The sequence below is a fragment of the Bombus bifarius genome, unplaced genomic scaffold, assembly GCF_011952205.1.
Source record: "Bombus bifarius isolate JDL3187 unplaced genomic scaffold, Bbif_JDL3187 scf7180000007996, whole genome shotgun sequence".
Lineage (NCBI taxonomy): Eukaryota > Metazoa > Arthropoda > Insecta > Hymenoptera > Apidae > Bombus > Bombus bifarius.
The window spans coordinates 6,209-30,060 of NW_022884376.1; the positions used below are offsets into that span (position 1 = coordinate 6,209).

The following is a 23,852-nucleotide window of genomic DNA, read 5'->3' on the forward strand; positions in this document are numbered from 1 at the left end:
GTAAAACACGTCTGAGAAAATGATATCGTTAAAATAAATGTAAGTAAACTTGGAATTATAATTGTAATTTACGGCAATATTTAAAGCGTGGTTACACTTAATCGCGTGGGCGATATTATCACAAATTGTGATTGTATCGAGACGTAAATTGAATCGATATATGTCTCGACATTTTTAATATTTGAAGTTTTAACGAATGAGAAAAAGCGACGCAGTTCCACGGCCTAACAACACACACACACAACGTGGAAAATACGTCGTGCACGATACACTAACCCATCGTCAGTCGCTGAGAAATTATTACATTACTTAATTCTAGATCATCGTGCCCAATGTCTTTCTCCCATTCAAGTAGCACCTGGGCACGTGAATGAGATCCTGACAATGGGCACGGAAAGGGTTAAATCTGAAAATCCTGATCTAAAAAGATGATTAGTTTGTGTAATTTTTATTTAACGGACTGACGTTCTTTGATTTTATATTTTACTACTTCGTATCTGATTAAATCTACTTTATTAATTTAATAGCAACTAAGTAACTCTACTTTATTAATTTAACAAATTAGAACAAAATTTTAATATTGCAAAAAAGGTAGCGTTAATTGAAAAAGACTGAATCTCGATCAAATGGAATAATTGACTCTAAATATATTAGTAAGAAAGAAATAATCTCAGGCGATCTCTTTATCAAAGCACATACTTGAAAATGCAGAAACAGTGTTCAATATTATTGCTTTGATTCAAAAATCTGCCTGTCACGAAGTGTCTTCTTGCACGTAAAATTTCACACATTCTTGTACGGGAAAAAATGAATTTTGACTCATATTTTAAATTCTAACCGAAATGAAATAAACGAACGTGACTTGATATTGTCACGATTAATTCATTGCTTAAAATCAAGTATGTTTATGTTAAACAGGTATATTCGTGTACATATTTGCCATTTGCAAATATTTATACGGAATATTAACATGCATATTTATAAATAACACGAATATATTCTCAAGTGTATGTATTTAAACTAATTATTATAATCGCGCTGTGCAAGAAGACCTATCCTAAACTAATAAATTTAAAAAAAGAATGTTACTACTCACGGGTATAAGAAATACCCGCGGTCACTATGCTCGCAACAAAATTCTACGTAATACAACCGGTCACCCGTGCCGATTCGGACCTTTCATCCTACGACATGATTGAGTAACCGGAGGAACAAAAATGCATGCGACTCACCGTTCGATGCGGAGAAACAGAGGACGTTACCTTGGATGCTGCGGTATCCCAGCGAATATCATCAGGGAGACTAACATCAGGCAGGAACCGTGTAAAGTCCAGTGGTGGAAATGGTGGTTGTTTAAGGGCGGGTGGGGGGCGGGGGAGAGGAAGAGGCGAAACTTCGTTTCGACAATTTTCTTCTTTTTCTTATCGAACGTTTATTTAGAAAATACTGCTATTTTTTTACGCTTAAAAATTATTATTAAGAAATTGGAACAAGTTTGAAAAATATTATTTAGTTCAAAATTGTGAGATATTTTTCGATAGCAAACAAATGCTCATGAATAACGTGAATGCAATGCAATCGTTTGCAAGAATTATATTGTTCGCAACTAGAATATATACTGTGAATTTTCGTTATTAGAATACGAAATATACATTCCAATAATACACTACAGTCGCGTGTTTTAAATAATGGAAAATATTTGCAAGAATTCAAAAGCTCGCCACTAAATATATTTAAAGAATACTGTGCAAACGCGCGCGAAACCTTGTTTCGAGGTATTTGAATCTACCTGTTACTAATTTGCAAGTTTATGACGTTATAACTCAATTTGAAACAATAAGATAATTCGTTAAAAATTGGTTTGAAATAAGAGAATGATTTCATACATCGGGATCTTTCAGAAGAATCAATGGACTCGCGCGACGCACTCCTGTGCACAAAATAATCGCAAGATTCAGTGGAAAAAAAGAATAGATTTTTATATCTCGTTCCAAGTCAGATAAGTATCATTGTACAGAATGGGCTCAGAATGGATTCGACATAGCCAAGACATATCCCACGGTGTCCAACGGTGTCCAACGGAGTCCAACGGTGTCCCACGGTGTCCCACGGTGTCCAACGGTGTTCAACGGTGTCCAACGATATTCCACGGTGTCCCACGGTGTCCCACGGTGTCCCACGGTGTCCAACGGTGTCCAACGGTGTCCCACGGTGTCCAACGGTGTCCCACGGTGTCCAACGTTGTCCCACGGCGTCCAACGTTGCAGTCCAGTGTAGATAATCCAAAATTCTTTTCGCGGCATTTGGTGATCCACACTGGACCGACGATGTCCCACGTTGCAGTCCAGTGTAGATCATCCAAAATTCTTTTCGCGGCATTTGGTGACCCACACTGGACCGACGATGTCCCACGTTGCAGTCCAGTGTAGATCATCCAAAATTCTTTTCGCGGCATTTGGTGACCCACACTGAACCGACGATGTCCCACGTTGCAGTCCAGTGTAGATCATCCAAAATTCTTTTCGCGGCATTTGGTGACCCACACTGGACCGACGACGTCCCACGTTGCAGTCCAGTGTAGATCATCCAAAATTCTTTTCGCGGCATTTGGTGACCCACAGTGGACCGACGATGTCCCACGTTGCAGTCCAGTGTAGATCATCCAAAATTCTTTTCGCGGCATTTGGTGACCCACACTGGACCGACGACGTCCCACGGTGTCCAACGATGTCCCACGGTGCAGTCCAGTGTAGATCATCCATAATTCTTTTGGCGGCTTTTGGAGACCCAAACTGGACTGGTGCGTAGTTCTTAGCTTGGCATCGTTTTCCAAAGATTAATCAACTGATTAATTTTTGGAAAAGGATGCCAATTACCAGGTCTCACCACGAGGAGGTGACTACGCAAGAGACCCGCTCATGGGTTATTTAACATTACACGTCGATCTTGATCATTCAAGCTAATGGCAAGAATGTCGAGTTCTAACTCTACTTGATCATGGGCCTGCGACAGTGTGAAAGAACTGAGCGATCGTGAACCGATAAATCACGAGAACAATCTTTTTTATGTAGCAAGCGAGGGGTTGAAGAGAGAAGAAATTTTTATTTTTCGTTCCAAGATGGATAAGCATCATTGTACAGAATGGAATCGCAACGCACTTAACATCTGTATTAACATTATGAATAATTAAGGTCAAAGTGCACGCACCCTACGGTGGCCCACGACATCCCATGGTGTCCCCGTAGGGAGGTATTAGTCCAGTCTAGATCATCAAAACAGTTATGGATGATCTAGACTAGAATATATTAAAGTAGTTTTTAGCATGATATCGTTGTTCAAATGTTATAAATTAGTGGCTTAAATATTATAAATTAATGCTCCAATTGCTATTAAGTAATGGTTAAAATGTCGTTAATTAATGGTTTGATTGTAATAAATTCATGGTTTGATTGTAATAAATTAATGGTTTAATTGTTATTAATTAATAGGTTAAATGTTATAAATTAATAGTTAGATGTTAAACTAAATGTTTCAAATGTTGTTACTTAATGGTTCAATTGTTGTAAATTAATACCTTATATGTTATAAAATAATAGTTTGAATGTTATAAATTAATAGCTTAAATGTTATAAATTAATAGCTTAAATGTTATAAATTAATCGTTTAGACGTTATAAATTAATGGCTTAAGTGCTATAAATTAATAATTTAAATATTGTAAATTAAGAGCTTAAATGTTATAATTTAATAGTTCGAATGTTAGAAATTAATGGTTTAAATGTATAAAGTAATAGTTTAAATGTTGCAAATTAATGGGTCAGACGTTATAAATTAATAGCTTAAATGTTATAAATTAATGGTATAGATGTTATAAATTAATGGCTTAAGTGCTATAAATTAATAATTTAAATATTGTAAATTAAGAGCTTAAATGTTATGAATTATAGTTTGAATGTTAAAAATTAATAGTTTAAATGTAAAAAGTAATAGTTTAAATGATGTAAATTAATGGCTTAGACGTTATAAATTAACAGCTTAAATGTTATAAATTAATAGCTTAAATGTTATAAATTAATGGTTTAGATGTTATAAATTAATGGCTTAAGTGCTATAAATTAATAATTTAAATATTGTAAATTAAGAGCTTAAATGTTATAATTTAATAGTTCGAATGTTAGAAATTAATGGTTTAAATGTATAAAGTAATAGTTTAAATGTTGCAAATTAATGGGTTAGACGTTATAAATTAATAGCTTAAATGTTACAAATTAATGGCTTGAATGTTATAAATTAATAGCTTAAATGTTAGAAATTAATGTCTTAAATGTAATAAAATAACAGTTTAAATATTGTAAATTAGTAGCTTGGATGTTGTAAATTAATAGCTTAAATGTTATAAATTAATAGCTTAAATGTATAAAATAACAGTTTAAATGTTGTAAATTTATTGCTTAAATATTATAAATTAATTGCTTAAATGTTATAAATTTATAGCTTAAGTGTTGTAAATTAATGGTTTAGACGTTATAAATTGCTAGTTGCAATGTTGTTGTTTGATATTTTTTTTTTATTTACCTTATATTTAAATTCTTCTTCGATGTTCACTCTCCGGAATTTCAGGCACAAAAGAGCTCGCGCGCGACTTCCGTGTTCCTTATATACCTTGACAAGATGCCGGTTTGTTAATCAAACGGTAACGATATTTTCACATAGCAGGAGACGGTTTTTCCATGATAACAAAATCAAATTGAACGATTTCTTAATTTTTATCGTAAATTTGCTTCTTTAACGATTTAATACGATATCCATTTTTATCATTTTAATAGTTTCTACAAGCTAAGACTAAATTCATACTTCTTTAATACTAGTTTTCGACTATCAATTAGTTTGAACAAAAAGGGAAAAGAGCCTAACGACAGTCGATGATGTTACTGTGAATTAAGTTAAGCTATTGAATAATCAAACAAATAAAATTCATATTAAGCGTTATATTATATTATCGATATTCGTTCATTTACTCGTGCTAATTAAAAAATAAAATGTTCCTTTTTCTTGAGTAACACCTACATCTCTGTTTGAAATATTTAAAATTATTACTGGATGCTTACTTAAAAGTCAGGTTCTTTATTAATTCCTTTCAAGTTGAACGAGTAAATTTACTCGTTATAGTTACAACATAAAATGGCTTTTTACTTCAATACCGCCTGCATCGCTGTACGTGATACAGTTATTAATTATGTAGCGAATAATATGAACTAATTGGCTGTAATCGCGGTTAGGTACTTCTTCGTTAGATCTATCAAAGGATCTATGAGACTATTTGCGAGAGACTTATTGATTCCTCGAAGAAATATCAAATTCTATGAAAAATAACTAAATGATTTTATTCAGTTAGTATTCGACAATGTCTGTCATTGTATTTTCGACCAGTCGCGGGGAGACGCGTTCGCGTGATATCACGTCAACGGGAGTCGTAAATTCCCGCTACGATTATAATAATCGACACCACGAGTTGATCGATCCTCTGATTTCCGTTAAGATGATAGGGGTGATTATTTTGATACAACACCGCGTTAACAGGATGTAAAATATATGTATTTCCAACAGCTTTATATACAATGTGGATAAGACGTTACATAAGACACAGAGAGATTGACGTATGCGAACCAAGAAAGAGAATTTGGCTGTTCTAGAGCTTGAGAACGAGAGTTTCGTTTTCGTGTGATTCCGGAGGAAAGCTCGGTGTGGGGGTATCCCTTTGAGCTACGAACGCGGAGTCGTTGTTCACATTTTTCGTTAGGAAAGTGAGGGTAACGATCCGCGATGCCCATTGGTTATAGCTCACGTTAATGAATGAAAATAGGAGAAGGAAGTCTCCTACATATGTGGCTCGTGAGTGACATTGTTCGCGGGAAAAACCCAACTTTCCCGTTAGGTAAATACCTGCTTTCTCCGTAATTTGCACGAACGTGTAATAAACCTAAGGACCTAACGACTTTTTCCGTTAAAAAAGATTACTTAGGAAGTATGTCTTAAAACACTTAAGTTAGAAGTTTCGGCTTAGAATGGGTTCCTAGGTTTATTGAGGATCGGAATGACGGTGCGTGTGTGACATCAATCTTATCTCAACCATGAGATAGCGATCCCGAGCTTTGGACTCCTTTGGACACATCACCACCTTATCATCATAGCCTACACAGAAGCAATGACACACCTTAGTCCACATCATAGATAAAGGCTTCGACCCCTGGCCTCCGACGCATCATCGGCTACAAAGAAGCTATGACACACCTTAGTCCAGATCATAGATAACACATCGATCCCCGACCTTCGGACACTTCTCCACACCATAACCTACACCTAGCCCCTCAACCACCGAGACTTCACCCAGCTCAGGCAGTTCTTGTTCCTCTTCTAGTTGGTGTACTCATACAACCCCTGTTCTCCGGTTCGGTGTTACTTTGTAAGTGTTAACATTTATAATAAAGCTTTATAAAGGAAAATAAGTAGTTGGGTTACGACTCAGCCTTCTTACTACCACCCAAGTACCAACTTTACGTGACACGTGGGCCGTAGAAGGCCCGACAGCGAGGGATGGCGTGTGTATTGTCCCATGCGGCATAACACTGTTCCTGGATCACACAATACAGCTGCAAGAACTGTACAAATGTGATCGTTCATCAGCAACCTCTTAAATGGTTGCAGTTCTGTAATATCGAAAAATAAGGATAGAAATTTTTTTTTCGATTACTTACAATTTATTAATATTAAACTGAATATACAGATATAAATTGGACAGAGAACGATATTTATTTAACGGAACTAAATGCAATACTCGTATCTATATCAAATAACTTTACAGTTATTTGATCACTCTCGTCACAACGAATCTAACACACACACTCTCTCTCTCTCTCTCTAACAACTCTATCAATTCTCACGACTCTACTCTTCGACGACTCGAAACCTCTAACGACTCTACTCTTCGACAACTCGAAACCTCTAACGACTCTACTCTTCAACGACTCAATTAGCTCTGACTCTCGCAACACACTCGCTTTTCGACTCGCATACTCTGACCTCTCGGTCGTCCGCCCTTGAAACACGAAACCGTCCATCTGCTCTAACGTTGTTTCTTGTTTTTCTCATATCTCTGTAAGAACTAGGTGACTTTAGTCACATAGGCGCTCTTAAATGTAAACGAACCACAGAAGGACGACGTACACGGTTTTTTCTATTTTCAACCGATCTCTAATTCAAATCTATTCTACGATATTACAGTTCGATCTCTCGTTATTAGTGTTGCGTATTGCTTAAATATGAGTGCGTAGATTTATATTAATTAGCGTTGCGCATCAAATTTATATAATATAATATAATAATAATAATAATAATAATAATAATAATAATAATAATAGTAATAAAGGAATAATCGTGAAATTTGTGGGTGAAGTACGTCCGTCTTTTTCGCACAATATAGTTCTCCTTGTCTGTGATGTCACATATGCCCGTCCTTGTCGCACAATATAGCTTTCCTTGTCTAACAGGAGTTGAGATACCTCCACGTACATTCTATACTCTTGTTATCTTGCCGCAGTTCCAGTCGGTTCCGATAGATGGCGACGAGTCCGACACCTTACCGCGGAGCTGACCTAGCTCTTTACGTGTCGCTTACTTGATTAAATCTACATTTATTTTATATAGAATTTCATGCGATTCTTATCTGAGACATATATATGTATGTACATATTCGCAAAAGACTGTCGGTACTACTGCAGCAGTGTATTCTGCTTATAGTTGTGCGTCTGGGACAGCGTATACCATACGTCGGCATTGGTTACCGGCCGCCGCTACGTTCCAACAAAGTCCGAAACTAAACCACCATTGGAATTATAATGTTTGCTTTTCAATCAGGTTTCAGGGTTTGAAGTTAGATACACATTTACTTATATTTGCTTATCTTTATTGCACAGCCCATGTTCTCACTTATACTTTTACACGTTTAAACACGTCTCTTAACACGTTTTAAACAAAGTAAGCGTACGTGCGAGTGTTAGATTTTCAATCAAGATATAGAATTGTGTGCACGCTGCTTTCAGACGTTACCGATTCCATAAAATTACCGAATCCGTTAAAATTCGTATCGTCTGAACGCGCTGTTTTACTAGTTACAGCTACATACATACTTTTCTATAAATCCATTTTTAAACACTTCTTTTACATCGTCCTTCTTCGTACAATTTCTCAAAATTAATTTCGCAATAGCAATGCTCGTTTCAAATTCAAGGAAAGGAATTTATATTGCATTATAATAATTATATAGTATTTATATTATATCGTACTATGTATGTCACACCTATATTTATAATATTTATTTCTATTATATAATTATCTTTTTTATTAGGATACCCTTTCTTAAGATGATATTTTTATTAAGAAATATTTAGAATTTATATATATTATCTTTTATTTTAAAAATTAGAATACACACACACACACACACACACACACACAAAATACGTTTAAATTTTAAAATAATTCTTTTAATTGAAATAACGTTTTACCAATGCCAAGGCGTACATTCGATGCGATATTGTAATATATATTTAAAGAAGAAAGGTTACATAATGCGAATTATTTGCGATTCGTGCTCAGGTTGGTTAGATATATGATGGAACGATAATAGGCAATAGATGAGTTATTGAACTAAAGTGATTTAAAGGTGATAGCTCTATTATGCTATTTGTGTGTGATTATATATGTCGTTAGGATATATTTAGTTCTAACATTTTTATTTCACTTTTTCGCACAGCTATTACAAAAAAGCTATAACATTCGATCCAAAATTTCGTACACATATCACGATGTTCGACATAATATTAGTGACAAGAAGAGGAAATCCTCTTGGAAACCTATCGGTTATGATCGTAGGTGTTAATCGTACGTCGATCGCGCTCTTACATAAACACGTAGCTTTGAAACAGCGAGTGTTATACACACGTTAAGAAAAATATACATAGCAAAATGTGACCAGTCACATAATAAATCAAAATACATGAACACAATGTTACGTTCGCTTCTTCTCAAATACAGTTGTCTGAATCCTGTTCACGTAGCGAAAGAGGATATTGAAAAGAGACCTAGAAATATTACGATTGTAGTAATCGCTCGCTTACGAATGATACGCTCAGTGAATCGTATTCGTTCTCGCAATCGGTAGATACGAATCGCGAATTACGTGTACGCTTATTTTCGTTTCATGATATTGCCATTCTATACGCATGTACAGAGTTCTATATAGATAAGACACGTATAGAATATAAATGCCATTCGATATTTCTTTCCTCCATACGTATTAGTTCTGCGTCGCTACCGGATATAATAAATTGTGATTTGTAGCTTTTGATGTTTGTAACTTTTGGAATATGAACTGGAAATGGATTGATCCCTTAAATGACTTGTAACAACGTTTGCCGTACGCCTACTCTTTGGCTATTTCCGTTCACGAATAGTTTACACGGTTTCGTGGCAGTTCTATGCTAACTGTTGTATTTTCTAATAATAACAGCGTACCTAGGTCAAAAAAGTGGCAATGAATTGTAATTCCAGGAAGAAACGAAAAATATTTAGAAATATTTGTCTATAAATATCTAATCTTGATTATAATTAATAACAAATTTTATGAAAGCAATGGCAATTGTCCAAAATCGATCATCCGCTTCACCGATTTCAATAATTTTTAAATATGTTGTCGAGGGCATGATTCTGAACAACTCTTTCCTATACATATATGATATGTATTTCGTTCTTATCTTCTGTTTGTAGTTTATACAGGTTTACATAGGCTTTCTATTTTATCCGGACGCTACATCGCATCATAAGACGCGGCTTGCAACCGGTACTAACGTATGCGTGCTGTCACGTACGCGCTACACATAGACAGAATTCACTGCAGTGTGGTACTGACGGTTTTTCTATTCTTTTTTCTTTTTTTCCTTCATCTTCTTCTTCTTTCGAATATCTCGTAAACTATAGTCTAGCGGCAGTTACATGCATAGAGAAAAGTTATTCGAAATGTTGATTTCTACAACACCAATCAGAAATCATCGAAATCGTCAAGGTGGATTGATAATTACATGAAAACCTTTCTATGGAATTATCGTAGTAATTGTTTCCTAAATTGTTTTGATCGAAAATCTTATTTAAGGGACGAATCCAATACGATCAACGGTGCCTTCGATGGTACTTTGTGACTACTAAATTATTTATAAAAACGAAGAGCAACGATTCATTTCCATATACGAATAGTATTTAGAACCACTCGACTTATGAATAATACGTAGGCTGTCTAAGAGTTGCGATAATTTTTGTGATTAACGAGTCGTTGCTTTCACAAGAATTATACATTTTGACGTTCAACTTTCGCCCAAGATTTTCAAATAAAAAATTTACTTTATTTATTTACGCAACTTATTTGTGCTTGTATGAAGCCGCAATAAAATATAAAATTTGTCGATTACGATAAATATAATCTAATATTTATATTAAAAGTATGATCTGAAATTTTAATCTGAAATTGATTCTTCTATATTAAAGTTCATTAATTTCTCATTAAGAGGAATAATTTTGTTTGATTGTTCATCATTTTCATCGAGAGATGAATTATTATTTAAAAGCAATCGAATCGAAGCCGAGAATGATATCTAACCAGTTTGCCGCTTTTTCGATAGACGTAATAAAATATTAGGATTACTGCCATCTCTAAATAGCAGCATATACAAACATGTATGTATCTTGTGGTGATATGTCCTTTTTCGTGTTATATAGCGATAGTTGGCACTTTGGCGAACGTACGTTTCTCGGAACGTTATTTGGGTTAACCAAAGCATCGTCGATAATCACGGTAAACTATCTGCACTTTCTTACACGTATCTATTTAGATGTTCAATTATACATACTATAATCTTTTGTTGTTTATCGATAAGAGATTAGTAACGTATTAATAGTAATTACTACTTATTTGATGCTTAGGGATATCCGCTAGGGATGATATTACTTGTTGTTACTCATTAGAATAACACACTCGAAACATAGGTAATTGAAATTCGGCGAGAGTTATTTCACGCGATTGATTCTGCATCGTCGATTTCAAACGTGCAGACAAATTCTATTCTTTTACATATATAATATATAATATACGTATGCGTTTTATGTCGCAAGGAGAACTACTACTTCTCGTTCCTGTCCTCTGAAACTGATTTTTTCTTTGTGAAAATATATAGTAAAAGATCGATGTCAATCGTTCGATCGTCAAATTTCTTGCGTAGTACCTACATATGTATGTACAAGGTGTCGTGTTGAAACCGTAAATATCCCTCGCCACAGAAATACCATCGGTACAAGGTATATACGGTAATTAAAAAGCGTTGCGATCGTTTCGCGACGCAAGAGTAAATTCAACAGCGATTGCTTTAGAGTCCATTTCCATTTATAGACTGTTTTTTTTTCTTTTCTTTTATTTCTTTTCCATTCTTTTTTCTTTCTTCTCTTTTCTTTTCTTCTTTTGTTTTCTTTTTTTGCAAGATAATGGCAAAAGATAGTTTAGCGAAAGATGGAAAAGCACGGTTCTACGTTTCTGCCTATGCTAGTCCATAGTCAAAGTCGAAAGAATACGGCCGTAAAAATTAATCTATTAGTTCTACGTATAACTAATATTATTGATAATAAGATAGATTTGGCGTGATAGCAATCATTAAAGCACTAATCGCATACATAAATTCTCGTGTCTTCGTATATATCGGTAATTAAATTTTTCATTTGCTTGTTTATTGCGTAATCATCGAGTAATTTATATAATCATACCATTGTAGGATTTCATGTAGTACAAGATTAGGACCATAGAATGAAAATATGTAAAAGGAATTCAATAATTCTAAATAAATTAGAGATCTGAAGTAACATAACACTTTAGCTTCCCTTTAGTTATTGGGTCAATGAATAGAAGCTTGTGCTTGAAGGATTACAACGGTGATAGTTCGAGTTGCTAAAAAACCGCAGCAGCTTTTGAGATACGTATTAACGAATATGTATATTAATGTTAAAATAGTAGTACACAACGTAATCGACGCGATAACTGCTTCGCTCGACGCTCGGCGATCGACTTGTGTCTACGTAACGGGCCGCCTCACGGTCACGGCGGCCCCAAGGAATAACCCATACCTAATGCAATATTCTCGAAAACACTCTTGAAAATCTTAGAAACTACGAGTTTCCGGCAATCTGGATCACCACCATCGTAATCGTTGAAGCATAAACTTCGGATTAAAGTGTCCTACTCGTTGTCCTGCCCATACTTTTAATTCTAAAGTTATACGACAGTTTATAAGTAAAGTGAGTGTAAATCTAAGCAGTTAAAGGAAGGATAAATAATAAAAATTAATTTTCAATATTCCTATATTTTTGTTTGCCATTTAATTCATAGTAATCCATTTTAATAATATATGTATACTTAATAGAATTATTATATGAATTTTTTGGCGAATAAAATATAGATTCAATATGTTCTCACAAAGCAAATATTTATGTACTTTAATGATTGTTATAGAATTTCCGAGCACAAAAAATGGACCACGATATTAGAATTTGTCCAACTATAGATATATACGGATATTCATTCTTTTAACTAGTAATTAATATTGTTGTACTATAAAGTATAAAATAAATGAACTTCAAAAATATCTTATTATCAATCTATTTTTATCAAATTAATTAATTTTTCTCGCAGTTTGTCCACCTACTATGAATTAGTCTAGTTCCTTTATCTAATTAACCGATCGAGTCTAAGTTTTTCGTTGCATATTCACTGTTTTTATCTCACTCGTGATTTTGTAGCGTTTATCCTTAAATTGTATGTACATATGCATATGTATATGTACGCCTACGCGAAACTTGCATGAGAATTTCGTTAACAGTAAATCGAAGAAACGTATAATAGAAAATAGAGACAAAGGCGATCGATATAGTCACATTATACATTTATAAATACACTTTCGCATGAAATGTTTCGGTAAAACAACTGTTAACGAAATCTCAGAGAGTATAGAAGCGATTCGAAATATATGTACAAATATGTAATAGCAGCAGACATCGAGGAGATGTAGATGTGATGCATAAAGGAAATAATGTAATGAATTTGACGGGGGGCAGGGGGGGGGAGAGAGAATAGCAATGATTCTACGTATAAGAGAAAACTACAAAGAAAATCAATGTTGAACATGACACCAGACACCTTAAAATTATGCAATGTAAAATTATGCAGCATACACAAATTCCTCGTTACATCAAAAAAAATTATAGTTTATTTTATAATATAAATAAAAATCGATAAATTTGGCTTTGTTATTAAAGATATATGTACGTGTATTTATATACATTTACTTTCACTTTTTATGGCATGTAAATGGATAAGTATCACAAGTCGATCTCTAATATTTTGTCTTAGTGTTCTGCGAATAAAATTTTAAGTTACAAATACAGTGGATTTCGGTTATTCAGGACACATCGGTACTAGCGTTAGCCCGATTAAACGGATGTCTCAATTATGCCAAGTATCACATAGGTCAATACAGAATTACGTAGATAGTTAAGATAACAAAAAATGATGAGAATATTTTCAGAAGACAAAGTTACAGCGAGCGGAAACGAAAGAGAAATGCGATACATAAGTAACGCGTCTGTGAAAAGATAATAAGGCAAAGGAATGCGGATCTAATTGGTTACATCTAATACACCGAATGCAATCATACAGATAAGCAATCGTTCTGATCGAAAATATTACGTTACAAATAAGATATAGCCACGTGACGATGAGGAAAAGAAAGGAAATGGTAGTCTTATTTGCCCCTATGTCGCGCCGTCCCGCTTGCTATCTTCTCTTTCTCATAGACTACTGCAGTCATCTGTACCAAAAAGAACCAAACACGCTGCTGCTTCAATTAATGAAATTATGCGAAGAAAATTAGGACTATCTACAAATGGTTTTTATTTATTCGGTCAGGTTCTATACTTTCAGCTTCGTTTCAAATAAACGGCTACCTTGGTTAACCGGTGGCTCAAATAAGCGGAATCCACTGTAGTAACTTTTTTTAATTTATTTCTTCTGTTATGAAGAATTTATGTATATCTGTTCGTTGCGTGGCTTAAACTAACTGAAATGAAAAAAAATATACAGATAATGTGCCCGCTATTATGTATGTGAGAATGTAAAATGGCATCACAATGACTTCGATCATAATTTAAAAAGTATATAAGATTAATTACATCGTGCGTAAAGATAATATAAAGATAATATGCTGAGCGCGCGCGCATTTGTATGAGTTATAAATGGGCACTCGCATACATACAAGAAATTATGAATACAATCACAAACTATTTACATACAATGTTAATAACATTTTCTTAGCTTTATATTAGACGAACCATTTTTATACGTACCAACTTATTAAATAAAAGTGGTTGTCTTCAAACACACTTGCATACTCAATCACGTATGATTATCGTTATTTGTGAACTATTGGCTTATAGGGGGATATATGCTTGTCTAAAAGTTCATAACCGGTACTAACCTTTGTCCTTGTTTGCGTCTTTCAAAATGTTTACAGCTGCGATAAACGGGATGCATCTATTTTTATGGAAACAGAGTCTTTTACGTCTATTATTCATCCTTTACAGTTCAATTGAAAACTATATTACGTGTGTACGACGTATGTATGTATGTATATAATTTGTGTGTGTGTGCGTGTGTGTGTGTAAGCGCGCGCGCGCGCGCGTGTGCGTGTGTTTGATGCACGTGTTAGAAATTGACAACCGTTTATCAAATTTATATAAGTATGTATACAATAGTTAACCTCTAACTAGACCTTGAGACTAAATTATGGCTTGTTTACCTTTTACTTCCTCGGTGTTCTATATCGGTAAATTTTAATTAACGGCATGTGTGTGTTTATAAACCGATGCTACTCATCAATTGCTTAGGCCCTCTTTTTAACGTGGATAAAAGTGTACGATCAGTACCATCGTACGTATATCGCGTTAACGTACTGGTGACATCTCTCCTCTTTCTTTCTTTTTTTCTTTTTCAGATCTCTCAAGCCCGATTATTCTGGTTTTGTTCATGAATTATGCATACAAGATATTTATATTATTAAACGTGAGACCGGAGAAACGTTAATAGACGTAATTCATTCACTCTATAATATGAGGCACGCAGACAGCCATAAATCATTACAGTGGTATCATTTATCTTAAGAAATCAAATAAACTCGATGAACGTATTAAAATTCGACGCGTTTAACAAAGAATAAGAAAATTGTAGGACCCAGTAGTATGTTTCTTCTATCTTGATAAAATTGATCGAATAATTTTCTTTTACTCCATCGGAATGTATCCTGAGGGAAACTCTCATTAGCAATGCTGAAAAATATAAACGCAGAGAAACTAGTAATGGAATCTGATAATAAAAGATATCAAAGGTATTTAGAATTATCGGCGAAAGTACAAGGGCAATGTGAATGATATCTCAATCCAATTCGTCTAATCGTGGGCTTCTTTTACACTTAATTTATCTACGCACTTTTAGATAACCATTTGTCTTAAAGCTGAAATCTTGGATATCTATTAACGAGTTTCCAACAAAAAATGTTTCCTAGAATCATATACAATAGTATATGTAACAGTTACGCTCAGTCGTGCCACGTGTTCGGAAAAGCGCATCATTTCTGCACTGATCTGAGACTATAATTGTTTTACATTAATCAACGTAATTGGTGTTTTTTCCTTGCGAAGTCAACAAATGTATCTCTGTCGACGCTTGATAAGTTTGCCTATCTACAACAGATCTATATGATGGACGTTTACATATATATCTAAATAAGTTTAAAAAGAAATGTATGACATTTACTACTTTTTACATATCGCTATTCGCCGATATAAAGCAAATAAATAAATAGCTTATATATATATATAATATATTATATATATTATATATATATATGTATATATGTATATTTCTATAGAAGAGCTAGTGCATGCGTGTGTGCGGGAGAGTGGAGAGGGGAGAGGGAGGGAGAGAGAGGAAGGGAGAGATAGAGAGAGGAGATTGCTCTTTCCATCATGCCATGTTAAGCATCATTACAGCTGTGTATCGTTTAAGTATACATTGCATAGATCCATAGTAAACATGATTTTCTCCCTTACTAACCTTATAGCAAAAAGGAAAAAATTGCAAAAATACATTGAGACATGATTGATCTAGCCAATTCATTAAAGTCTCTCTATACGTATTTCGATTCAATCGATATCCGTGCACGCAATTCATATTTTTAAACAAAACAAGAACAAACAAACAAACAAACAAACACACACACATACACACACACACACACACACACACACACACACATACACGCACGCACGCATCAAATTTCAATTTGATCTAAATGACTGACTATACGCATTCTTTTTTCTGTTTTACTTTTCAATAGAGACTGAATATTCCATAAAATGAGATACAACCTCACAGAGGTTGTTGAAGCGGAACAGACATAGCTAACCCTTTCACCGTCCTTAAAGCGTTGCATCATTTTTATTCAGCTCGTAATTAGGTAAATTTACCTAAACATCACAATTACAGACATTCTAATTTACTGATTCAGCCTTTCGATTTTGAGACGCAGGCGGTGAAAGGGTTTGATATATTCTAGTTCTGTGACTGTGTTTTTTTTCCACCGCGCGGCTTGATACTCTCGGAAATCTGCCACATTGCTTCCTCACAGAGGAAATCGCTAAAATTATTGAAGAACGTTATTATACGTTCGTGTTTCTTGAACGAATATGTTCTGCAATAAATAAATAAACAATTCAATTTAGAAATAACATTGAAATATATATTCGTTATTTTTAAAAAAATTATTAAACGAGCGAGCTTACCCTTTTTTGAACCTTTTCATGTTTTCAACGATATTAAACTGTTGCCATCTTTTCGAAAAATTTATCGTACCATCCGGTAATAAATCATTGTTTCCAATATGCACGAATGTAAGATCTTGTAACACAAGTCCGCTGTAAGTGATAAATGTGCTTCGAATATTTGTTAGCTCTTCGATGAACTTTGCTTCGACGAAAACTTTGCCTTTCAATTATTGAAATAAAAAGATTAAAGGTACTTACATGTACGGAATGCATGGCGGTTGTGTTTCTGCCAGAGCTTGCCTGTAAGCTCTGAAACTACTGGAACTATCAATAAGAGCGCAATATTCTTTTAAACCTTCTGTAATATGTTTCTGCCATTCGAGCCTTCTAATTGGAGCGCTATCCAACGCAGAAAGCAAGGCTAAGTAGCTATTAAAATTATTTATTTTTCTAAGGTGCTTCATTATCTTGATAAATTTAACAACGTATTTCTCTCTATCTTTCGCTTCATTCTCTAATCTATGTTCCAGTATTCTCGATCTAGCCCAGTACGACATTTTGTTAAAGTGTTCTGTGAATCTAGTTAGATTCGGACTTCGTTCTTCATTCTGTTCTTGAGCCCAAATTAGTACTTCCGGAATTTCAATCTTCATGAATAAATCAGCATCTAACAATGTCATTTGTTCTGCAATTTGTTCACTCTTGAAATCGAGAAGGGAAGCTTGCTTTGTTGTCACACTCAACGAAGATAGAATCGGTTGTGTAGATTGCAACTGCTTCGCCGCGTGTTTTTCCAAAATTTTAACACGCAAAGCTTTTGCCATAGTAAGATCACCGCTACATACCAATTGCTGTACAAATTCCATTAGAGTTTGCAAGAGGGTATCATCGAGATCCGACATGCTGGAAGAAATTAATAACCTCTTTATAGTTACGTTGAATTATGTGCGATATATTTAGAAAAAATTTTTTAATTTCTAGTTAATTTTCTAGTAAACTTACGTTAAGTCGCTGACAACTCTGACCAACAAGGAAAATGCTTCACGAGCTGCTCTTTGTTTAATAACGTCAGCAGAACAAGAGAATCGCTGATGACGTTTGTGTAATTTTTGAATTAACTCCAATGGTTGCATGAATGTTCTATATGTTGTTAGAAACGCCTCTTGATACAAAAAGTCTGTAAATAAAATAAGCACGCGGTAATTAATTGGTATGGTAAATGTTTATTTTAATTGCGTTTCGCAGAAATTTTCCTATGCATAATAAAAGTATTTATTTTTTGGGAGAGGAAAAGCAATTTTATATGTTGAAATTTTAAGTTACAGCAGAATTGAAAGTAAATCCAACAAATTATTACACTGACCTGATTCTTTCTCGTCTATGAAGCATGAAAGAATACGAAATGCATTATATATCCTTCAACGACTACTCATTTGTCAATACGTATTACGATACGTATTATAACGCTTGAATAGAAAACTTACCATGTTTATTAGCTTTGGTTGCATGAATTAACAATGCATCCGGGTGACCACCCCTTATATCTGGCCCTTCTTCGTCTGGTTTCTTGAAGACTAAATACTTGCTGATATCGAGTTCATCCAAAATAGTATCGTCCTGATCGACGTCTCTCAAGTCCAAGTTATTATCATCGACGGAAATCGACGATAAGGCATTACTCGCAGGTCTTGAGGACGGTAATATAGTGTCCAAAGCAACGTTATTCTAGAAATGAACGGGTAGCGTGTATTAGTAATGATGTGTCTAGGTAATACAAATCTACGTTAATCTACGTTACTTTATGAAATATTTACCAACTTCGCTGGAGACAAAGGTGATAACTCCTTTTTATCATGAATACAACCAGATTCCTCTACTTTCATTGGTGTTGACGTTACGATTGGTTCGATTGTATGTATACTTTGCATACTAATGGTGGGTTTTGGCGAAATTGGCGGTGGCGTTGCATTTGATTTAATGGAACGGGATCTCTTTGGTGGTAATGCTGGTGGGAGACTAGAATTATTCGTTACTTCCGCTACTGATGGTGCCATAGTTATGGAGGTACTGAAAAAGATATAACACGCTTTCTTGTATTTTTTATATTAAACACGGGAAGATATGTATAAATTTTTATATCTAGAAACGCATACTTTGAGTTGTCATGTAATGTAGTTATAGTATGCGCCATGAAAGAGCACGATTGTGTCGTAGTAAGAGCCATTTCGTGTTGTTGCCATTCCGCTTGCATCGAATTATAAGCTGCCACTGAATGACGGGTCCCAAGACCAGAGATGAAATCGTTGTTGCTGTGAGAACAATTCCCAAACATCTCCATGTATGCCATGACTGGAATAGATACGATTAAATTGATACGATTCTAATCTACCAGACAATATGATATACTTAAGAAAAATAAATAAATAAAAAAATACGATTCCATATATATATTTATATATGTACATACATATGTATATACATGTATGTATATTGTTTCTATTTTTATCACACATGTGTATATATATGGTACATACAAGCGTGATTCATGTTACAATAAAATATCAAAGCACAAGTGTATAAAATACAGAAAAACACTGATGCACAAGCATGTATCTCGATAGATAATGACATATATGTAATGTAGCGAATACCAGATTATTATAAACTCACTGGAATAAGAGTGAAATCCGTTAAACGACATTCTTACCGCGATTAAGACTACATTCTTCGCGATTAAACGGTTACTTAAAATTGGGATAAATATCATCACGATGATGCAAGCATGAACAAATATCGTGTAGATCGAGGAAATTTCGGATCGTTGGAGATATATCCTCTAGTCGATTGTGGAAACGAAAACTAAAGTCGGCTGTCTTAATTCTAGAGTTAAAGAAGCGTAAGTGTTAACTGACTATTAGCAAGAAAAGGTCAATTTAATTAATGAAACAATGACGACGCCCACATAGGTGGTTGAAGATTAGTTTCTACGGTTAATGAAATTTAGAGCTATTATACAGAAACGTCAATGGAAATAATATATTTATAAAGTACGATGTGTAACAAATTCAAATCAAATAAATATATAGAGCTTGATTTGACAAAATAATTTAACTAATGAAAGGAAAAGATGAGTGTGGATAGAATGTAATGAAATCTAAAAGTTTAATAATTTGTATGTAAGAAGAAGAAAAAAAAATATATATATATATATACACACACATTACTCTATGTGTTTTTAGTATTATTTCATTATTTCAATTATATATATTAAGATATAAGCCATGAAAAAGCCCAAAAATATGAGTGACATATCCAAGCTTAGTCAAATGAAATCGCGTTGATGATTTCGACAAAATGAAATGAAAAATAACGACGAAAACATGCCGCAAAAAGCTAAGATATTAAAAGTCGTGTATAATTAATGCGTGAAACGACGGGTTTCAACTTAGCGTGAACGTGTGTTTGCTGAGGGATAGCTGATTTGCGTGGGCAGGATCCCACTTACCAGAATATGCCACTGATTGGAACACTGGGGGATACAAAATATTGTATCAGTTTTAACCTACTACGTGGAAAAGATTCTGAACGACTACTCTAATATAATCTAGATAATCTCTAACATAATTTTGTTTAATAATTATTCTCTTCAAATTCAGGCAACTTCATTTTTAATACATATCCATTATCATTGATACTTTATTTGAATTTTTTCAACAGCAATAAAGCAATCGTAGTATGGTGTTAAATATTATCTGCTGTATTACTGTTGTTTTTGTAAACAATAATTCGACTTACTATGCCTTTTCTTAAGCGGCAGTGGAGGGGGTTTACTGGTATCTGTATTATCGCCGTTATTGGTATGTAAACTACAGGTTGATAAATGCTCATTTTCAGGTACATTGTCGTACTGTGACGGTTGACGTTCTTTCCTCCGTTTCGATCGTTTTTCCGGCAACGCTGGCGGCACACCGTTAGCGTCCGATGCAGAAATCGACTCCATTTCCTACGAAACGCGGAAACTCACGTTTAATAAGAACATACATGTTGATGTTTGCAAATTTTTAATCTACGATGCATCGACGATCGAAATTATTGCATGGTCATGATAGAATTACAAGTACATATAGAATTTCTGCAAATAGTCAGCGAAAAAACAGCTTGATTTCTATGTTATATTTCGATTTGAAAATTGTTTAAACTGTTTTTTAGTAATTATAAGTAAGAGATTTATAAGTAAGAAGAAATAAAATCACGACACACAACACCCACATTTACCAATTTTTCTAATACAGCAGGATCTCCAGTTCCGGAAATGTTTGTTGTACTAACGGTACTCTTCGTACTAGTCATTGTCTTCTGAGTGAAAATAGACCCGTTATTATCCGAAGACAGTTTTGTTTGGGAAAACGATTGTTGCGAATTAAACGTTTGGGAATTGTAACTAATACTGCTTTGCTGAGAAGATCTTTTGGACGTTATACTGGAGGTAGTATAACTTTGAGACGAACTTCGTTGCGAATGCATGGATACGAAACCGGATTCCTGCGTTTGAGTCGACAATCGCTCCATTTTTCCTTCTATACCTGCAACATAATCGCCATATGGTTCGTTATAACACCTTAAAAATGTTTACTTGCCTGTTCTTCAACTTTCTTACAAAAAGACTACTTTGCAACGCTTCCCAATTCCTGTCAGCAGGCACTATTTTACGAAGGTAAATTTAATTTAGATAATCTAGATTTAGAAAACGAATCGAGAAAAAGAATACCAACCTATTAGACTGATCGGAACGAAGATCTATACTATACTGTTTAGTCATGTAGTCTAAAGGTCTGACACCTACGTTACCTGCTTCGCTCTAGCTATTCGAGCTATTCGAGGAATTCTTGCATAATTTTAGCTCTTGTACATTTTTTCTTTACATTTATAAATGTGCAACGTCATCGGCACCGCCTTTACTTCAACTTGACGCTGTTGGCGACAAATATAAAACGATTTTGTATTACCCACCGGTAAATGGATTAAGCATTTCTTGCGGAGTTTGTTGACCCAATAACATTGTACTTGGTATGTTTGTTTCGGAACCGTCCCAGCAACTACAGTTTGAACTACCATTAACTTGCATACCTATAAATGTAAAAAAATAATCAATATATTTATTTTCTCTCTATATCGTCTGCATAATGTTTGGAAAAAGATTGATTCAATCGATAAAAATGAAACTTTTACGCATGTATGTATATAATTAAATATGACTTTTTTCTATCGTTACACCACATAATCTTATTTATCAGAGAGTTAATTATTTTCGAAATATGTATCCCAACGTATTCTAAGAGATTTTCAGTAAGACTGATTCGACGATCGAGACAAGCACAGTTGAAGACCACTTCGCTGACTAAGCATTGTCCGCATAGTGAACCTTTCGACACAAATGGAAATGTACTGGTATAGTTCTACCGCTACCATTTCAGGATGGTTCTAATTTCGTTGTCATAAATCGGATATAAATGTTCATAGAACAAACTAATACGACTAATACGATATTTCAATGTTGACAAACGGAGCTACGCTGAGGTTGCCTCGTTTTGGAAAATGTTGACTCTTAAACTTAAAGCAGATGATTAACTGTTGGCAATTTATAAGTGACATTAATTGAATGGCAACCGGGAATAAAGGTGAAATTACGAGCTAAAGCGATTTTTAGGTTACGCTGTAGGTACTCGATATGTTGCGACGATATTCTCCTTAGAGTTTTTCGACATTCGCCTTCGACTTGGACTCTTATTTCTTGGGAACAACCAACAGAACAGCCAATAGAACAACTAGGAACAACGCTCGAACCTCCTACCGTGAAACTGTGCTTTATACGATTCCTCTTTAAATTTGAAACTCCTAATACGCTTGAGTTCAAGATTACATCACATTCCGACGTACTATGTGCAACCCGCGTGTCCTAAAACGATATACAGGGACTATAGAATACTTTACTGTTAATATATTTACTTTACTGTTAATTCCAGTTTGATGAGAAAACGTGCCGCCATAGATCCCTATTCCATTTGGTTCCATTTGGTTCCATTCCGGTTGCCATTCACTTGTGTAAAAGGTATTTCATCGTATCAATTTAAGTAACATAATGTCTAACGCTAATAACTGAATACAGATGTATCGAAAAGAAGACAGAAGACAATTATATTACAAAATGCAAACAATGTACGTTACAAAGAAATATCCTAATATCGTATTATAGTCCACGTCATATAAGTTAATCTATAATATAAACATATTATTTATATAAATGATAATTTTGTTTACGCGTGCTTCTCTTTATTACTTTCTTCTTTTAAATATGCTTGAAACTGACTCGATACCGAGTCGGTATTACCGAGGTTATGCAAGATATATCGCTTATCACATTCTTACTGGCCATGATTAAATAATGGATGCTATGATACGATAAAAGGATGGATCGGTTACCTTGGATAGTAGCCATCAGGCTGAGATCCATACTGTCGTTCAGAGACTCGTCGTTTGGTCCCATGATCGCCCGTATTTCATCTTCGTCACGGGAATGGTTCAAGGCCGAATCCAAACTGCCAGCCGACGCGCTCAAAAGAGACGACGAATCCTCCGGAGATCGACTTCGTAGGGAAACACCGTCGAGACTAGACGCTAAAAAACCTTCGGATTCATCGAGCAACTGTTGACCTCTCGTTCTCCGTTTCGGTGGCAATGGTGGCGGTGTACCGGAAGAACTATTTTCTTCCGACAGACACATATTAGTTCTGCAATTTACCATCCAAACGTTATTTTTCCATCGTACTCGTTTAACGTAGAACTACTTTTTTTAGTGTATGTATGTAGTGACATTCGAGAATAGAT

General features: G+C 34.6%; 1 protein-coding gene across 9 annotated transcripts in view; it reads right to left on the minus strand.

Moving 5' to 3' along the window:
* Window positions 1-16,546: 16,546 nt before the first annotated feature.
* The window catches only part of LOC117206129 (guanine nucleotide-releasing factor 2), a 56,430-nt gene continuing 49,124 nt past the window's right edge, over window positions 16,547-23,852 (minus strand). For 3 of the 9 annotated variants that reach the window (XM_033445172.1, XM_033445166.1, XM_033445173.1), the window contains exons 5-17: window positions 23,448-23,755; window positions 21,978-22,094; window positions 21,237-21,550; window positions 20,763-20,970; window positions 20,473-20,496; window positions 19,121-19,316; window positions 18,782-19,034; window positions 18,452-18,692; window positions 18,331-18,345; window positions 17,970-18,144; window positions 17,226-17,870; window positions 16,986-17,117; window positions 16,547-16,894 (exon numbers count right to left, since the gene is read on the minus strand). In XM_033445172.1, coding sequence (XP_033301063.1) covers window positions 16,756-16,894; window positions 16,986-17,117; window positions 17,226-17,870; window positions 17,970-18,144; window positions 18,331-18,345; window positions 18,452-18,692; window positions 18,782-19,034; window positions 19,121-19,316; window positions 20,473-20,496; window positions 20,763-20,970; window positions 21,237-21,550; window positions 21,978-22,094; window positions 23,448-23,755 — 2,767 coding nt within the window. In that variant the 3' untranslated portion in view covers window positions 16,547-16,755. The remainder of the gene's footprint in view (window positions 16,895-16,985; window positions 17,118-17,225; window positions 17,871-17,969; window positions 18,145-18,330; window positions 18,346-18,451; window positions 18,693-18,781; window positions 19,035-19,120; window positions 19,317-20,472; window positions 20,497-20,762; window positions 20,971-21,236; window positions 21,551-21,977; window positions 22,095-23,447; window positions 23,756-23,852) is intronic. The other 6 variants (XM_033445167.1, XM_033445171.1, XM_033445170.1 and 3 more) reach the window with 6 other exon arrangements.